At 43.3% G+C, this 17,836-nt stretch overlaps 4 protein-coding genes across 4 annotated transcripts; 1 reads left to right on the top strand and 3 right to left on the bottom strand.

Moving 5' to 3' along the window:
• Nucleotides 1-518: 518 nt before the first annotated feature.
• LOC129596122 (uncharacterized) lies at nucleotides 519-9,856 on the bottom strand. The gene is made up of 6 exons (XM_055493313.1): nucleotides 9,604-9,856; nucleotides 8,820-9,342; nucleotides 4,365-4,675; nucleotides 2,910-3,143; nucleotides 1,823-2,160; nucleotides 519-1,068 (listed from the first exon to the last, which is right to left on the bottom strand). Exons 2-6 carry the CDS (start codon nucleotides 9,127-9,129, stop codon nucleotides 519-521), a joined length of 1,743 nt encoding a protein of 580 aa, XP_055349288.1. The 5' UTR covers nucleotides 9,130-9,342; nucleotides 9,604-9,856.
• Nucleotides 9,857-12,490: 2,634 nt separating this feature from the next.
• Nucleotides 12,491-13,088, top strand: LOC129596128 (uncharacterized). The gene has a single exon (XM_055493318.1). It carries the CDS (start codon nucleotides 12,578-12,580, stop codon nucleotides 12,851-12,853), a length of 276 nt encoding a protein of 91 aa, XP_055349293.1. The 5' UTR covers nucleotides 12,491-12,577; the 3' UTR covers nucleotides 12,854-13,088.
• A 518-nt stretch (nucleotides 13,089-13,606) lies between these two features.
• On the bottom strand, nucleotides 13,607-16,436 carry LOC129596100 (X-box-binding protein 1-like). The gene is made up of 5 exons (XM_055493281.1): nucleotides 16,161-16,436; nucleotides 15,988-16,084; nucleotides 15,348-15,425; nucleotides 14,917-15,200; nucleotides 13,607-14,284 (listed from the first exon to the last, which is right to left on the bottom strand). The coding sequence occupies exons 1-5, from the start codon at nucleotides 16,301-16,303 to the stop codon at nucleotides 14,173-14,175; spliced, it is 714 nt and encodes a 237-aa protein (XP_055349256.1). The 5' UTR covers nucleotides 16,304-16,436; the 3' UTR covers nucleotides 13,607-14,172.
• A 262-nt stretch (nucleotides 16,437-16,698) lies between these two features.
• Nucleotides 16,699-17,793, bottom strand: LOC129596085 (cytochrome c oxidase assembly factor 5-like). Its single transcript, XM_055493258.1, has 4 exons — nucleotides 17,503-17,793; nucleotides 17,204-17,249; nucleotides 17,062-17,117; nucleotides 16,699-16,962 (listed from the first exon to the last, which is right to left on the bottom strand). The coding sequence occupies exons 1-4, from the start codon at nucleotides 17,605-17,607 to the stop codon at nucleotides 16,921-16,923; spliced, it is 249 nt and encodes an 82-aa protein (XP_055349233.1). The 5' UTR covers nucleotides 17,608-17,793; the 3' UTR covers nucleotides 16,699-16,920.
• Nucleotides 17,794-17,836: the final 43 nt, after the last annotated feature.

The raw sequence follows: 17,836 nt of genomic DNA, 5'->3' as shown, positions 1-17,836 counted from the left end.
ATAATCGAATTTTTATTTACGATTTTGTGCGTTTTTATATTCAAAAAAATAAAAAAAGTGCAAATAACTTTTAAAAAAATTCAGAAAATAGAATAGTTAAAAATAAGAAAAACTTTACTAAACAACTATACAATAATTGAGCATTAGTCACCTATAATCGTACTGGTTTAATCATACTGATTTTCTCGCCAATATAAACACCCGGTCAAAACGCGCTGGCTTTATTCTTGAACCAATATGTGAGAAAGGCATTTTTTCCGTATAATGTCCATTAATTTTCTGTCTAAACACCGACGAGTAGAAATATTACAGTTGCACCTGAAAAAAAGGCATTATCACTAACGAATCGCTTGCTTAATCCTCGTCTGCAACTTGCTTGAAGATGTGTGGCATATGCACAAACCGAAAAAGAGAGCGCAAAATTTCAACCTGCTCATACACACACGCACACACCGATCGTTGACAACCCAATAGGAAAGCACCAGTCTGTACACCATAAATTAGAATTCCGCCCCGCTCTATCTCCGGTGCTGGACACCATTGGGCGTGGCTTTGGACGGCACGGCAAAGGTAATCCCCCCCGCGGACCCCCGCCGCCCCCCGGTCCCGCCCTCCCCCGCGGCGGTCGGCGGGGGCCGGCGACTGTACTCCGGCTCGCGGTCGCTCTTCACTTGGCCGACGTGGGCGGCGATGATGCGGCACAGCATGGGCTCGGTGTCCAGCGGGAAGAGGCAGACCGCCTGATCCGGCAGGCACACCGACTGAAACCGCCGCGACGCCAGACTGGGCTTGGCGCCGAAGCGTTTGAGGGCGTTGGGCGCGAAGGTGATGTAGCGGTCCAGGGTGACCTGTTCCACTTCGCAGAAGAAGAGCTTGCGCTTGCGCAGGATGTGCTTGGAGTGTTCGCTGTTGAGGATGTGCCGGTCGATGGAGGTGCCGTAGAGCTCCACGGCGAAGGCGTTGGCGATGTTGGCCGAGATGTCGATGAAGCGGCACAGATTGCGGATGAGGTCCTCGATGGGCGCGAAGGGGTTGTCGGCCAGACTGGCCAGACGGATACGCAGCATCCTGCAATAACGCACAAATATGACTTCGAAGTTATCATTACAGATACGACTTTGACAAGAAAACATAAGGTTTCAATGTCACATAATTAAAAGGTCAACAGACTACATCACAATGTCGATTGCGGAAAAAAAATGAACATCTTTTGTGATAAGTTAACAGCCACTTTTTGACAGCCGAGACGGGTGGAATATTTTCGTATTGACTTTGCATGTAATTTTGTTCCCTTTTAAATAAAATTCATGTACTAGATTGGTTCAAAAACTTACAAATTAAATGCTGAGATATTATAGCAAATTGGATGAACCGAACAGCTGCTAGCGCCAGCAAAAGAAAAATTTCGAATCATTGCACCTCGATTTACGCACTTTTGTAAGTTGTACTGTGTTTTATATCACCTGTGGTACGAGTACAACGTAATTTTATCCACTACAGGAATCAATGAAGAGAACACAAGATCCGTTACACTACGCTCTATTCAATTTATTACAGAGCACAGGCAACGTTCACCTATATTTGCAGCCGAACTGCCAGTAACAGATTTTTCGGATTAACTTGCACATGCTTAATTTTTTACGTTAGCCTAATTTTCGCTTGATCACACGTGATCTCGATAATTAAAAACTAAATAAATAAATAAGTAAGTAAAGTAAAACTTCGGTTAAAGTTGCAAAATAATCTGAGAATTATCGGTATTTAGGTTAGAAAATTGCCGATGAGTAAATTAGTACAACGTGAGCTACCCGTCAGCCAGTACCTGTACTTGCTGATATCCATGCCGACGAAGGCGTCCTCGTCGAAGGCAAAGACAATCACACAGTTGACGGCCCGCTTGGGCACAAAGTCCATATGGATGAGGAAGTCGCTGATCTTCTGCCAGATCAGGTCCGGCACCCCGCTGCTGGCGTCCACACTGACCAGCCGGCCGGTCTCCCGGAAGTACTGCAGGAAATTGAGGACGGCCGACTCGTAGAGGGCGTAGCGGCGCTGCATGCGGTACGAGTCCATCTCGTCCGACGTGCTGGCCTCCGACCCGTCCGCATTCGTCTTCTTATCCTTCGAGCCGCCCTTCCCCTCGCTCTTCGGCAGTTTATCCTGCAGTCACACAAACAATTATGTCTTTTTTCGGAAAGCGCCGACTTTTCTCCTCATCGAATATGATATAAAACAGCGGAGTAAAAAATTCAGTCCACTTGTAAACTAAATTTCCCGTGCAACTCAGATTGAATTATGGCATTCTCATAGTACACATGCGAAAATTTCCAGTTTGTGTGATAGACGTAAATAACGACCACATGTGCAATTAATACTAGTAGAATTGCCGGTCATTTTCGACATCGGTGATAATACTGTACTGAACGTTAAACAGTATCAATTTCGTAGTACACGGGCTCAGTGCCACTAGCGTGAGACATAGATAGATATCAACCAGAGTGATTAAAAAAAAAATCGAAACAGCTTGAATGCAATTTTCAATGAAGAAGTACGAGTATTTTTGATAAAATTGAGTAACTTAACAAACTGCCACGATTTCAAAAAATACTGAAAATTTTTTAAGTGAAAGATATGAAACAAAAGAAATAAACCTCAATTAATAGTTTCCTAGATATTCTTACGTAATTTTTAATTCAGACTTCATGGAATTACATTCAAAAAGACGCAACTGGTCAGCATTTTTATTCCAAATTATTTATTATCCATTTTTTTTAAAAAATGGAAATCACGAGCGTTGAGTGGCCAACGCTAATCAGTAATCAGTGCGGCGGTTAGGTGGCGACTCCAACGCGTGCTAAGGAAACACAACCGCAACCGGCAGAAATGCCGGGTACATAGGTATACTGTACCTGTGGCACGGCAAGATCAATGGAGAAGAGCACCGGGTACTTCTCCTCCAGCTTCTCCATCTCATCCCAGCAGTCCTTAATCAGCGTCTCGCATTTGAGCAAATGGCGCATATTAGGCATGAGGTCCACCAGGAAGCCGCTGACATTATGCGACACACCCAGATCAATCTCGTCGGACACCAGCTGCAGTAGCCAGTCCAGGGTGATGCTGGAGGAGTATTCCCGCAGAATATCCTGAACACCGAATCCTCGCGTTTATACAGGAGCGATCACGCGGCTAATTACACGTATATACCGAGTAGATACGCTTATATATACCGTTGACCTTTCCGCACATCGTCGCCGGATATCCGGCGCGGCGCGGATTTGCCGGTCTCTGGTTTTATTACAGGCATTCGAGGATTAAATTACATTCTTCAGAAGACAATCGCGCGTCGAGGCGGTAAAAAAAGTGTGCGTTGTGTTTACGCAATTTACACTAACTAACTTCCTCTATGGGTTTTTTTCGATTTGCATTGCCCAGCTACAATTACCAAATTTAAGCGGCGATATATAGTCAGATTAAACAGCATATATAACAGCATCATGAATCTAAATAATTTTATGTTATAAAATAATAATATTTATTTAAACTGTTTAATTATACTCAATACCTCTTAAAACGATTATTTTTTATTATTAAATCATACAAAAAACTTTTAAAATGTGACAAAAACTTGCTAAAATAATTCATACCTTAGGAACGAGAGCCAGTTCATTTCCGCTGTAATTATTCGTTATTCTGTTTATCTTTTTGGTGCAATTATTCTGCACATTTCCTTCAGTTAGCGCCGCTAGATAACAGCACTGTTAACCTAAGAAAACTCAAAAAATAAAATTCTAAAGAAAACTTTTCTTATGAAATATAATTTTAAAAAATTTGGGCTCTTAAATGAGCAGCATTGTCAGCACATAAATTGTCAGTACTTTCAGTGCTTATCTTATTAGAATGTCCGCTTCTAGAGATGATTCCAATCGGTCATTCAAGAGCCGTTACACTACACATATGCCTACAATACGCTCCGGATGTTCGAAAGAGTTAAGTAGCGGCTACGACCTACATAATTAAGCGTACACTGGAGCCGAATTGACAAAACCGGCTTTCGTAAAAACATAACATTTCACTTAACACCTCAAGTCTTTAATTAATTTTGCTTAACCACGTGGATCGTTAATTACTGGTGCAAAATACCGCAATTAAAATTAATTAAGGACTGCACAAACACAATAAAAACAATATCAGCAATTTTATTTATTTTGAGCTTTAATTATCTTCTTGATTTTTTCCTTGAATTTTCGTTTGGTATAATTATTCTGTGTATTTTTTTTCACTTGATAACTTGATATTTTTCACTTGATATTTTCTTCACTTTAGTTAATGCCACTGGATAACAGTACCAAAATTCGGCAACCCACCTGTAATCCGCGCATATCCGGCCCGGTATTAATGCGATCGTTCTCGTCCACCTCGCTGCGCTCGCCATCCTCCTTATCGCCCACCCGCAGCGACGACTTGGAGTCGGAGGTAGGCAGACTGCCGCGCCGCGGACGGGCGCTGCCCAGCGCCGCCAGACTGCCCGAATGGATACTGCCGGTCTCCGCCAGCATCGTACTGCCGATCGCGCCGCCGAACGCCGTCGCCTTGACATTATTGTGCGAATTAGCATCGCGTAGCGACGTACTGGAGGCCACCCGGTCCAGCACGTGCTGCAGGAGAAGGGCTTCGCCTGTCGCACACAAGATTAACATGGATTTACAGGTCATTTTCATTCTTCCGCGGGATTATACCGTCTAATGACCGCCTCCCCCCGGGCGCTGTACATGCGCCCCATGCGGAAGTGGCGAGGACAATTATTATAATTATATCACTTAATTGATTATGATTTTTATTAGAAGATATAACATGTATCACGTTGACACATAGTCTGAGAAGACAATTAAGGCCAACATCTCCCGAAATTACCCCACAAAATACGATATAACAATGTGCTCGGAAAGCCGGTAATTACAGTGCTTAGGCGGAAATTAAACAGGAGACGGAAACGCGTCATAGTCTTGTGCAACGGTTAATTTTAGGCAATCTCGTGTTAATTGCCTGTCGCGATATTATTATTTTCTTTGTTTACTGTGACCTCGAATACTTTCAAATTTTATTATTCAACTGCTGACTACTTCTTTGCCGTAGTTATATTTATGTTTGCATTGTAAGTACGTACTTAAACAGCTTAATGAGCAAAATTTTAACATACATCTTAATAATATTTAAACATTATTTATCTTATTTTTATTTATACTTGTATTTTAAGAATCATGGTATAATGATTATATTTTTTGTTATTAATTTTGTGTACAAATACCTATGCCATTTAATATGCAATTACAAATATTTTTTATTTAAGCATTACACGTTGGTAATTATATTTTTTGGCGTTAATATGCATTATTTAACTGAAAGCGTTGGAAAGGTTTTTCTCACTTAATCAGTAATCGTCCCACGCATCTGTACCACAAAATCAATTAATCCCTGGAAAATCGGGGAACAAGCCAACGCCGGTCCCGACGGTAATTAGCCCCATTATCGGGGGGACCGTGTACTTACAAATCCCAGCGGACCGGCATGCACGGCGCGGTCTTCGAGAAACGTCGGGATTTATCGGACACGGATTAGTATATAATACTATACACATTATACACATATATGGCGAATACGGTGGTTGAGATCGCGCGCCTTAACACAGCGCAACCGCATTCTCGGATCGATAGTGGTAAACAATTAGTATGCCGCCCGCTGTGCAGGGTCCCCCTTAACGCCGACCGCCGGTGACAAGAGCGAGACCGGCGATGCAGGCACCGTTTCCGCCTGAACCGGCGCGATTGCCTCGTTACACGGATAATCTAATCAGTTTTACGCGATTATAGAGACACGGGCTCCAGCGTTTTTCACGAACCCTGGTTGTCATTGTGCAAGGGGAGACTTGGTGCGGTGGACTGGAAGGGGAAGAGCGGGGGAGCAAAGTAGCCGGATGCAGTGACAGCTGGGGGAAAAACTGTGGCGCTGAATGGGCGTTTTTTCCCTCGGTGCAAAGTGATGTCACTTGATTGCCATATTATGAGTGGCGGAAAGAAAAGTATACCAGATTTTTTTATCCAAGAAATGTGCGCCCAATCTTTGCCGTTGTATATAAGCACACCCGGCTTTCTTGTTACAATAAAATAGTGAAATACAGAACCATTAAATTACTTTAAGTTTGATATTAATCATTAACTGCTGTACCTTTGCCTCACAATTTGCCGTATAAAAATCTTGTTTTATTTTTATAACCTTTGTCAACAGTCAGTAAGATTTTAGCCATCCACCTGTACAGACAGAGAGATGCACGAAAGTAAAACAAAAAACAGTCGTAATGTTCCGGTGGATACTGTGGTGGAACCACGCACGAATTCGTCCGATACATGCGGCCATACATCTGACGAATGCATGCGAGATTCCACCACAGCATCAGCCGGTACACTACAACTGCGTTCTGTCTGTTTGGCTGACCAACAATTAACAAGTTTATTTAGTGTGGCTTACACTTTTTTCCTGGCACTGCAATTGAAATAAATTTTTGAAGTATGTAATTAAAGAAATTAAATTACATTAGTATGTGCACTTAATGCGCTTTTTTCCATGGTCGGGCCGAAAAAAGTTTTGCAGTTTTGCAAATAAACTACAATCTGGCGGTACAAGATTTTGTATTGCAGTAGGCCGTTTTGACTAGAAGTGGTTTTTCTGAAGACATGCCATAACGCTACGTTATTGCTTAGCAAACCGGTACCGCAAAACATTGTTCTTGAGAATTCTGATTATCCTTTCGAAGAACAATGTTCGCTCGTGTCCAGTACATCCGGCTTGAATGCCCCGACATACTTATTTAAAAGATTTAAAATACACTGCAAGTTTATTCTTAGAGGAAAATCACTTTTAAAAACGTCGCTGAATAGTTACTACAGTGCCGTTTCACGACACATTTTTATATGACAAATATTATTATTAGGCAAGGGGAATCTTCCTTAATGTCGGGACCATTATTTCTCAACCTGCTTTTGCAAAATTCCACTGCCTGTCGTTTACAACACATCCCCGATTTCCGTCGTAAAAGCGTCACATGCACCAACAGCGCGCCGCTTATATAAATAGCCCGCTATACACCAAAGGTCATCGGCGCACAGCTTAACCGCTAATATCGCTGCACGGCGTTAATACCGCGTTTATATCGCGGCGCCGTATGAACGCGGTACGAAAACCGCGCAGGAGAGATTGATTAATTATGTAGTAAGAGGAAAATGGATGCTGCGCGCGGGAATCAACACAGTTACCGGCACGTAGCGCCACTGTATCGGTGTGCGTCAGCTGTAGTTCGATACCGCTGCACACGCACATCATAATTCCGCGGGCGATCGAAGAATACATACACACATCCACATCCAAAAACGGGAAGTGGGTCGTTCGCTTATGCAACACAAATGCGAGATGCCGGGGCCGGAGCAGCCTTTAATCACTGGTGAAAAGGTACGCAACGGACGATCTCTCCTTTCTCTGTACACCCGCGGGTTCAATAGGTGCCTATCGATCGGCCGCGTCTAATTTCCCTCGTGCGGCAAACAACCTGCTAATTTTGTATACAGTGTGAGGAGACTGTCGAGGCCGTGTGGATAAAACTGTGTGTGTGTGCACAGACAGTTGGAAAAACTTGTCAAGAACCATTTATAGAACAACACTCGGGTTCTTCTGTTTCCTCTCTCGACTGTCAGCTGCAGGAGAAGAGGGTAGAAAAACAACCCGGCATAATCGCCACCCTAATGTCCGGTACATGTGGGAAGTGACGGGACCGGCGGCCGCCCTCGAGGGGGGTTGGCGCTGACGCCGGCTAAGTGGGATCAAAAGATCGCAGCGACAATGAGGTGCTTGAGCGGGACATTTATTTTATTCTTCACTGTACGTAAATCTCGCTTTCTAGGGCACATGTCAGCGTTTCTGAGTTCATTTGCGTTACGCATCCAAGAGCAAAGCAATCTCTTTTTGGATGCCGATACCTTACAGTTTACAACAGCCGGCAACTGTCGTTAATCTTGAGATACAGGAACGTTTTTGGTTTAAGTTTTAAAATAAATTCGCCCGAAAAAGAAAACACTATCTACTGTAGAACAACACTACGGTAAGCCGGTAACAGAACATATTCCTGAATTTTAGATTACGAAAAAATCCTAGAAGCACTTATTTAAATTCATGGAAAATCACTGAAATTTTAATGGATGACTTTATATGATCGACCAACGCCCCAAAAATTAGCATAAATTGTCCTGACGGTCTACCGGATGCAGGCTGACAGGAGAAAGTGCTTTCTGCCATCGATGACGTAACGACATGGGGCATTGTTTATGACGGCGATTAGCCGGTCCCGGTGCGGGCGGCCTACACGAAAATGTCACCCCCACACGGCACACACTGGTTACTTGTGTGCAGCCTCACAATTTATTCATTCATCCTCCCATTATCAACCACCCCATTTTCAGCCTACTTAATTATGGATTTTTCCACAAGCCCAAACACATTTACAACGTCTACAATTCCCTGAAAAACCGGCATCCTAAAGTATAGTAAAAAAAATGCGACACACAATACGGACCAATGGAAAACAAGAAATAGCCAATACGACAAACTTTGACCGTTAGGTCACTTTTTCCACCCCCGAGTTGGATGGTAAACGATTTTATCGATAAATCGGAGAATCTACCTAGTATTTTTCCAAGGACGCATTACGCAAACTCTCCTATCGAACACGCTGATGACGCGCGCGACGTCACCAGATCCCGATTAGCCACACTTACCCGATATCACGGTCAGGCCGAACATTTGAGCGACATCATCGACCACGCGGCCCTTATGCGTCCCGGGTCCGCCGAAGATGAAGATGATCTTGGGGCCCAGATACGGACCGGGGCGGGTAACATTCATGCCCACCCGGATACTGATCTTGGGCATTTTCTTGGGGGCATCCTTCCCGTTGCTGACACGGGAGCGGTTGAGGAAGACACGCGATGGCCACGAGAGGCATGACTGCATGGAGGACGGGGGTGGTTGATCCGCGCCGCCGTCAACCGCCGCGGCTGCCGCTAACGAGGATGCACCGCAACCCATGGACAACGACACATTACCAATGCCGGCCGACAACGGATGACCAACGCCGGATTCATCGTGCCATAAGATGACGTAATGAAACAATAGTCGATTGGGAAGAAAACACACAAGGTTTTGGTTATTCCACAGCGGAAGATCCCACTTTTTTCGGAGAATGCGGAAAGTGGTTGGACACACACCAGTAGCTGGATGTCGTCTCGAGAGAATTATTGTCTGCGGTGCGAATCGATATTATTAGAGGAAAAGATGGCCAACAGTGGCTGAGAATGCGTTGAGTACTGATAAACGGCCAAAATAGCAGCAAATGTCACATTATAGTTTGGTTGTGCTCTGGCACAAGAGAAAAGGAAGAGAGGGAGGTAGAGGGAGAGAAAGGGAGAAAGAGAGAGAGACTACAAGTGCTGTGCTTGAGCTCGTCTCTTTTTGCAGCTTCAATGCCAATCCCCACGGCGACATGTGCGTACATTCACTTACCCGGATGTGCCAGTGTGTGTGTATGGAGGGAGCTGTATGTGGAGACGTACGTGTGCGGGAGATCAAGCGGGATTATGGGATGGTGGGAAGGCAGGTTCACCTGTGCGCCGGGAATACTTACCGCGGGTGTGATCGCTGCTAGTGGTGCACGGGCGGGGAAATGTTGGTATCTGGTTGTTGAATTACTGTAATAGAAATGTTGCTGTCTTGTTGAACTTGTTGCACTTGCTCCAGTGGAAAGACGCATCGAGCACTTCGGTTCAAACCTTTTAAGCAGGGAGCTATTAATCTGGTCGTTGTTTTCACAGCGCGGTTGTTTGCGCAAAGAATTTCTTGGGAAGTTGTGGTTCATCATGACCTTTGACCTGTAGTGAATAGGCATTAGATAATATTCTTTCGGGTTAACATTCCAATTAGCTGAAAATTTTATATCTCGATATACGACCCTACGTTGCATCGAGTAGTACAGCATTGTGGCATAAGCCACTCCGGAAGTTTGGCAGTTTGCGGTCCAGTGTAACGACAGAAATGGGAAGGATCGACCATCTTGCGACCAGTGAGAAAAAATTCTGTTACGGCAGTCTTTACTTATTCAAATGTTTAACAACTGCGAAATGTACAATTACTTACAAGAACAACAGGTTGCAAACATAAAAGTAAGTTTTCACTGCATTTCTTCGGTTGGCAGCCCGACAGGAGACAAAACTGAATGATCCATTGAAAAAAGTTCTTCTAAACTTAAATGGCAGCACCGCCAGCACGCGTTGTCTACAGCCGCAGCATCGACAAATTAATAATTATTATGTTGAAACTTGCGTATAATTGTTTATTTGTGATAACTATCAACCACGTACGGAAACTCCAAGTAAAAATGTAATGGAATTTGAATACACTACCACAGAGCAGTATATGTACTACGAAATGTACGAATTACACCTGTGGGTGACCTTTCAGTTTTCGGTGCAGTGCGGCGGGGCGGTACGTGCAGACCACTGTCCAGTCAGTCCAGATAATTTTAACTTGTAAGAGGTTTTATTAGGTTCCCGCTGAGTGAATATTCATCCCTGGTGGACAACAGAAAATTATCAAAATTCGATACTACAAGTTGTGTTGGCTGGGTTACAGATTGGCTGGGTTACACTGTACCCCGTAGCCGGCGAAACGGGCTGTATTAGAACAATGTCGCAGCCTCCACGATTACGCAACGCGGCCTTAAACCCTCGCATCCACCACCACCACCTGTAAAGATGCGGTAACGCGCGGTTAATCACAGTGATGGCGGTGGAATGGGGGCGATCGTTGATCGATAAGCGGTGCGGCGCGCGTTCCACTCCAACAGCACCGAACAGTGAGGCAGTCAGTGCGCGGGATCAAGCATAAGAATAGTGAGTGTACTGTATCCCTTTCCGCCGTGCCCGCCAGCGTATAAATTCCTACCTGAATGTCAGCTCTCTGCGCTGTAGTCAGCGTACAAGCGGTGTTGCGCTGACAATACCAGCGGTCGGAGTTTGATTAGCAAGTGGCGTTTTAACTGCCTCTTGCGCTTCCCTACACCGCAGTAGTGCAGCAGCAGCCCCATCGACCGTGCACGCGCCGCATCATTATCGAGCCCATCGTACACGGGCGTTGAATTAGATCGATGGAGTCCGGGGAAAACAATGGCAGGCATCTCGACGAAGAGTCTCCCTTTTGCTTCCCTTTGGTCGGCGCTTTTTTTCTCGCAACCACTTGCCACCTATTTAGCAGCGCTCTCACTCAAAAACGCCCCTGTTGGACAGATGTATCAATTTTTCCGACGTGTGCAGCGTCATGCGCGTTGTTGTAATATCAAATTTTTCTGTAAATCGATGCTGACGTGTACGGTGTACATGGAAAGATGCATGGTTAAATACGGGGACCATTATTCCGCCCGCAACCATGACCGCGGTTTAGATATCCGCTCCTACTCAAGTGTCGATCGGATGTATATATTCAATATTGTGTATTGCGCAGCGCAGTGCAGTGTTAATTATTGTCGGTCTTTCTGGAAAGCAATAATGGGAAAAGACATACGGTGGACGCCGTGATTGTATGCCTCCAAGAAATAATTTCACTGGAAATTTTTCAGCAGTTATTATTATTAATTCCTGGAAAATTTCGGGTGAAATTATTGAATTGGGTAATGGGTATATTGTCGCTCATTTACCAGTTTCCGCACAAAAAGTGATACGCTGCTTTTTTGTAACTCGAATTCATACAAAAAACGAAAGGTTTTAAATCTGATTTGCTATCCGCTGATTGGATAGATTTTTTGACAAAATTTGGGTTATTGTTCGATTTTGGTTTTAAGTGTTATTGAAACTTGAAAGGAACTAACAATTAATTAAATCTTTATAATTTTAAATTTTATCCATAAATTCAGCCTAATTTAAGCTAATAACAGCAATACAACCTTGCGATTTATAATTTCACGCTGTTCTTATGTTGGACTGTAAGTAATTTGTCGACAATAATTTGTCGGCTTTTTATGCTACACGTTTGTACGTTTGTATGTACATACGGTATGTCGTTTACAGTCCGAACACGCCCATAAAAACAGCTAGCATTTTAAACAGCAGCGCCGGCAGTGGCCCGGCACCGCTTTGTTACCGATTTCCGTTATACGCGCTGATTCAGCAGTGCGGCATCATTTTTATATCGCGATCATTTTAACAGCCGCATTAAAAACACCACGCGCACCCATCCTTACACATAAAACACCGCCGAACCGCAGCGTTATTAACTCTCCCTTCTGGATACACATCAACGTTTAATTTTATTGACCGATCGTGATCGGATCAGATAAACATTTCCACCATTCAATGCACGCTCGAAACTGCTTGTGATGTGTATCAGAAATTAAACACACAACACGAGAGAACTAAAGAACGACACACTGACAAACATTTGCCAACGCATTGCTGTTTGCTCAAAATATTTTTTAGAAGGTATAGAAATGTCGTTCGGTTATGCGAAGCGGTTGACCGTGGTGGTCCTGGTAATGAGCGTGATGTTCCTGCGTCTGGACGCCGAACCCGCCACGTCCCAGGAGCACACGGGACAAGGGAGGACGCCGTTGCCACGCTGCACGTTTAGCCACCGGGTGACGCCCGGGGATTCCTGCGAGGAGATCGGGGAGACGTACGGATTGGCGCGCGCCACCATCCAGAACTACAACCGCAATATCGACTGCAGTCGGCTGCTGGTCGGGCAGAAGGTCTGCCTCAATTGAGGCCGGGTGTAGTCTAGTGTGTGATTTTATTGCTGTTTTCGGGGATAATTAAATTTTATTGAAGGGTGTGACCACGCCCAGGTGATACTTGTGATTTAGAAAGCATTATTGATGATGTACTTACGGTGTACTGGTTGCGGCATAGTTTCGCAGTTAAAAATTTGGCAGTGTAATTCCAGCATTTGAAGTGTACATAGTCGAGTACAAATTAAATGCAATAATTACTTAAGAACTTGATAAACAATTTTACGTTCAAGTTCTAACTCCATTAATCATTATGCAATCTGCTGTATATGTCTTTCATTACAGTTTCATATATCGTACTCGAAAATTCATACGACTAATTATGTCACACGAAAACAAAAAGTTTTGGTTGTTTTTTATTCTTTTAAATTTATTTACCAGTAAAGCACTCTGTATTGTACATATAGTGTGCCCGCATTTGCACTTATTGCTATTTTGATGGCTTTTGTCTACTACAAACTAAAAAGTGTCTGACAACGAAAAAACATTTTCACTTTGTTATTCAGCACGTAAAAATTCAAAAAAGGGTTATACAAACAAATTGATCATCGTTTATTTAATAAATAGGCAGGGAATCCCAAAAACTCCATCTTATTGATCAACTGCTAAATCCCATACACTACGTTTTGCGCTAGGGTATGGCAAGTTCATATTAAAAACGCAGCTGCAGCAATTTCAGATAAAGTGTAGATGCTGAGCGTATAAATAATACGCGACGCAAGCCATTAATTAAAACGAAATATTTTAATCATTTGTATGTATTCTTGAACCATACAAGACAAAATTAATCGAATAACGGGAAATTATCCCGAGCCACCAAAACATAAGACCGGCTTATGACGACCGAGAAACCCATGCACACCGACATAAACGTAATAAATAGATATTAAACTTTGTAAAAACCAATGATAAAATTAATCTTGCCGAGAGAAATCCCAATTTTTACATGCATAATAATGCTGCACAGTGAACACACCAGATAGGATTTATTACCAGAGTTAAAAAAACGAAACACGGAAATGTGCACTAATGAGATAACGATGAACTGTGTAGTTATTCGACGGGAACGATGAAGGATGTCAGCATCTGATCGAGATCCCGCAGCGTCTCCTTCCAGTACAGATCATCCAGCTCCTCCTCGCCCAGCGAACTGACCCCGCTGTCGCTGGCCACCGGGGAGGCGGGGACCAGGGGGAGGGGTGGGGTGCTGGAGGAGGGAAGGGTGTCGTCGTCGGGGATGTGGATGAGGGGGTGGCAGGGGGCGCTGTTGGGGTCGTCGAGCAGGAGGGGCGGGACTACGAACAGAGGGGCACGGTTTGGTCCGCACTGCAGGAGATCTTGGAGGGATTCCAGCTCTGCTGGTGTGGGCCCCACCATGGCTCCCGCAAGTCCTTCGACGCTGAACAACTGAACAAACGCAAGAAATTAAATTATTAAAAATTAGGGCAATAAATAACAATTATTAAAAATTAGAAAAATAATTTTTTAAAAATTAGGACAACAATTATACGAGAAAAACTAAGACGAAAAACAAGAAAATTAAAGAAATATACGGGAATGCGAGAAACATTACAGAAAGATTAATCTGAATTCTGAATAACACGGATTCAAAAAAAAGGCTAAATTGCTAATGAGCCGAGAAAAACAGCAAATTATCGTACAGCAGGAAGTCGAATACGTAACGAAATAACGCCAAAAACGCCACAAAATTCAAGCTCTGGTTTTAAAATCCTGCCATTTTACCAATAGCACATTAACGCATTTTACCACTAGCACATTTTATCAATAGGTTAACAGCACATTTCAAATATTAACTGTGTAGAAAAATGCGGCGAAAAATCGGACAAAACTGCTTTAAAAAATGTAAAAATTTCAACATCAATAAAATGTTATATGTTGCAACAGACGGCATGCTATACAGTACGTACAAAAACTGTCAAAAAAGGCGCGATAATTAGAAGAATTTAAGGAGGTAATAAGGGAAAAAACACGGTGCTAAAAGGGAATATTGTTGTTGTGAATTTCAATGGGGTACGCACCTGAGCTTGATCTGGGAACGGAGCAGCTTGAGGCGCTCCATTAAGGTCTGCCCAAATGTCCTGGAGGATTGCGAGGAGATCCGGCGAGTCGAGGTCAGCTGCATGATCCAGACACAGTGCATCAGCCAGTTGATCAGCATCCTCATGACCTGTTCCTGCTGCAGAGGACCACTAATGAGCGCGGCGGACTCAAAGGCCATGGGGCTACTGTCAACGGCTTCCGGCACGATGCTGGCGTCGCTGCTGGTTACGGTGGGGCACGACTCAGCCTTCACACTTCCCGTCTACCACAACAAATACCACCACATTAACAAACTAGACAAAATGTATAATCGTACCAAAAACATATATTTTGCAAAATTTGCGAGTTCGACAAGATTGTTGAATGGAAGCATTAAAAAGCGGATGGAAAAACAACAACGACAACGTACCTTCAGAATTTCGTTCTCGATTTTCAGTTCGTCATTTTGCGATCGCAGTTTCTGATTATCTGTTTTTAAGGTGGTATTCTGCAAATAAAAAACAAAGATATTTATTATAATGCCTCGCGTATAAAATTTTGGTTTCAGCGAGATCTATAGAAATCGGAAGAAACTCGTGTTTTACTCGTACACTACACTACGCAAATTCTCAGTGTTAAAATGTGGGCTCACAAAAATGTGGTGACACGCATGAAGACGCCGCCCGTAGTGGTAAGGCAAAGTGTGAAATGACGTCATTTCCGTCAGCCTATCACAAGCACGGTTCTTGGAAAACCGACCTAATCGGGAATGGAAAACTACATTCCACAATTCGAAACTTTTAAGTTTTATCCAGAAATGAAAACGCTTTTAAAAACAACAGGAAGCAAGCAGGAAATTGCTCAAGGTAAAACAAACGAAGAATTAAAAATATTTCTTTTACAAGGAGAACTGCAGGATGAATGCAAATTTAAAGGTGCAGCATAAACATTAAAATAAAACTGTATTAATTTTATAAATTTGAAAATTGGATAATAACAGTGACTAATGCCCGATCTCCAAGGCAATGAAGATAATAACTTATGACCAAAAAGGATTATTGAAGACTCACTTCGTTGCGTAACTTCTTGATTTCCTTCTCCAGGTCATCCACATACTGTCGTTTACGATCACGACTCTGCTGGGCTGCAACGCGGTTCATCAACTTCCTAAACAACGATTCACGTTTTCATCCCTTCAGTTTTTCTTCTATAACACCTTAGCCTCAAAGTCGAAAGAATTTACCGTCGTTTCTCGCGATCGACGCCATCATCGCAGTCCAGCTTGCGTTTCCCTCCAGCAGACTCGACGCTGGAGGTGATGCTGGGCGAGGGACTGCACTCTTTGACACTTCTGACTTCCTGCTTAATCAGTATTTGGGGGGCCATGGCTTGTTTCGTTTCTGGATGGTAAACGAAACAAACTTCAATGAAAATCTTCAAGAAACCATCACTAGGAAAGGGGAGAAAATGTCTTTATTAAACTACTCCTGCCAGTGTGCGCAACACACTGACATTGCGACTGAATGCGAGCTGTGTTGGAACCTGATGTGGGCCCGTGTGATTGGTCGGCTGGCATGCGGAGTGAGGGTGATCGGCTGACGTCAGGCGGCTTATGCAATTATGGGCGGTGCGTTGCGGTTACGTGCCTTGTGCGCCGGGGCAACCGCCACGCGCTACGGTTTACGAAATCACGAATTTCTGTTGATCAATCAGCGGAAATTGTGAAGTAAAAATTGTAAAATTCCAGATTTGAAACTTCTCAATTCCGTTTCAACTTTTTTTTCCCATTTTTATTTGCACACTTCCGAATTTAAAGCGACTTTCACTTAGTTACCCATAATATTCATCATATTTCTCCATCACATTCACAAATAAAAATGCACACAAGCCGAAGTTATGACAAATAAATACAGCTAAAATATTCACTGCAAATATTCACTGCATAGCAGTGAAAAGCAGCCAGCAAGCTTCAACATACACATTTGACTATTTTACAAGTCCACTCATTGCGCCTTCGGCCCGCGAAATCGCGATCGCATATCAATCTGCAACCAGGTAAACTTCGTCAAATAAATCTTACACGCAACGCAATTTACAGTTTCCAGATCACCAAATACATAGCGTTTTTAATTAATTTTTCTTACCAAAGATCGTTTGCACTCGAAAAACGCTGTCCGCAGCGCATAACACTCATCCGGGACTGCAATTCAACCACAACACATTTTTTGCGATACAAAATCAGCTGTTTGGATATTTATCGGAAGAAATGAGAATGTATCGGTTTACCTGAAGGATGATGTTCGATGAGGCATTGCTTGGGCGTCTTTCTCTCCTGCGTAACAAGAAGAAAATTCACTCCGAGTACCAACAATCAAAATACAATCTCGCAAGTTTTCCGAATTCTATCCAGAAACTGAGAAAAGGAAGAAAACGCGAAACACTACGAAATACTTAATAACAAAACTAGCAACGTGCAACCGCAGTGTCAAAGTTACTTATCAAAATTGACAAATTGGAGAAATTGTAAAAATCTGTGATCATAGGCGAAAAAATCAAAATTAAAACGCTGGTTATTTTGAACGTACCACCGCGCAGCAGTCTGTCTGGAGTAAGCAGTTTTTCAGATCCGCGCGCACTTCCGCGCAGGGAGAGTGATCCTTCAGACGAACCTCGTCGTAGTAGTTCACCATTGCCGGATACAAATGCTGTTGCGATTCAGATCATCCGCTAATCCAAACCAACAGAAGACTAAAAAGAGACGTAAAAAATTGATTCAGAATTTTGTATTTATTTTGAATGATTTATTTTCGGATTTTCTGAATGAAAGCCACTCTGATGCAGCGTAGCGAGGCCAACTCAGTGGTAATCCGGGGCTAGAGGGGAATCGTTCGTCTTTTACTGTTGTTCACTAAAGCGAAG

This window comes from Paramacrobiotus metropolitanus, unplaced genomic scaffold (assembly GCF_019649055.1).
Source record: "Paramacrobiotus metropolitanus isolate TYO unplaced genomic scaffold, Prichtersi_v1.0 Parri_scaffold0000086, whole genome shotgun sequence".
Classification (NCBI taxonomy): domain Eukaryota; kingdom Metazoa; phylum Tardigrada; class Eutardigrada; order Parachela; family Macrobiotidae; genus Paramacrobiotus; species Paramacrobiotus metropolitanus.
The sequence above is the reverse complement of the archived record's forward strand: the minus strand, read 5'-3'. Positions and strand labels throughout refer to the sequence as shown.

Coding starts and splice junctions, on each gene's coding strand:
- LOC129596085 (XM_055493258.1), bottom strand. CDS start 17,607: ATGGTGAACTACTACGACGAGGTTCGTCTGAAGGATCACTCTCCCTGC. Junction 17,250..17,502: donor AGACAGACTGCTGCGCGGTG/GTACGTTCAAAA, acceptor CTTGTTACGCAG/GAGAGAAAGACGCCCAAGCA. Junction 16,963..17,061: donor TCGAGTGCAAACGATCTTTG/GTAAGAAAAATT, acceptor ACCTGGTTGCAG/ATTGATATGCGATCGCGATT.
- LOC129596128 (XM_055493318.1), top strand. CDS start 12,578: ATGTCGTTCGGTTATGCGAAGCGGTTGACCGTGGTGGTCCTGGTAATG.
- LOC129596100 (XM_055493281.1), bottom strand. CDS start 16,303: ATGGCCCCCCAAATACTGATTAAGCAGGAAGTCAGAAGTGTCAAAGAG. Junction 16,085..16,160: donor GTCGATCGCGAGAAACGACG/GTAAATTCTTTC, acceptor ATCGTTGTTTAG/GAAGTTGATGAACCGCGTTG. Junction 15,426..15,987: donor TCAAGAAGTTACGCAACGAA/GTGAGTCTTCAA, acceptor TTTTATTTGCAG/AATACCACCTTAAAAACAGA.
- LOC129596122 (XM_055493313.1), bottom strand. CDS start 9,129: ATGGGTTGCGGTGCATCCTCGTTAGCGGCAGCCGCGGCGGTTGACGGC. Junction 4,676..8,819: donor CGGCCTGACCGTGATATCGG/GTAAGTGTGGCT, acceptor TGTGTGCGACAG/GCGAAGCCCTTCTCCTGCAG. Junction 2,161..2,909: donor TTGATCTTGCCGTGCCACAG/GTACAGTATACC, acceptor GTGTGACTGCAG/GATAAACTGCCGAAGAGCGA.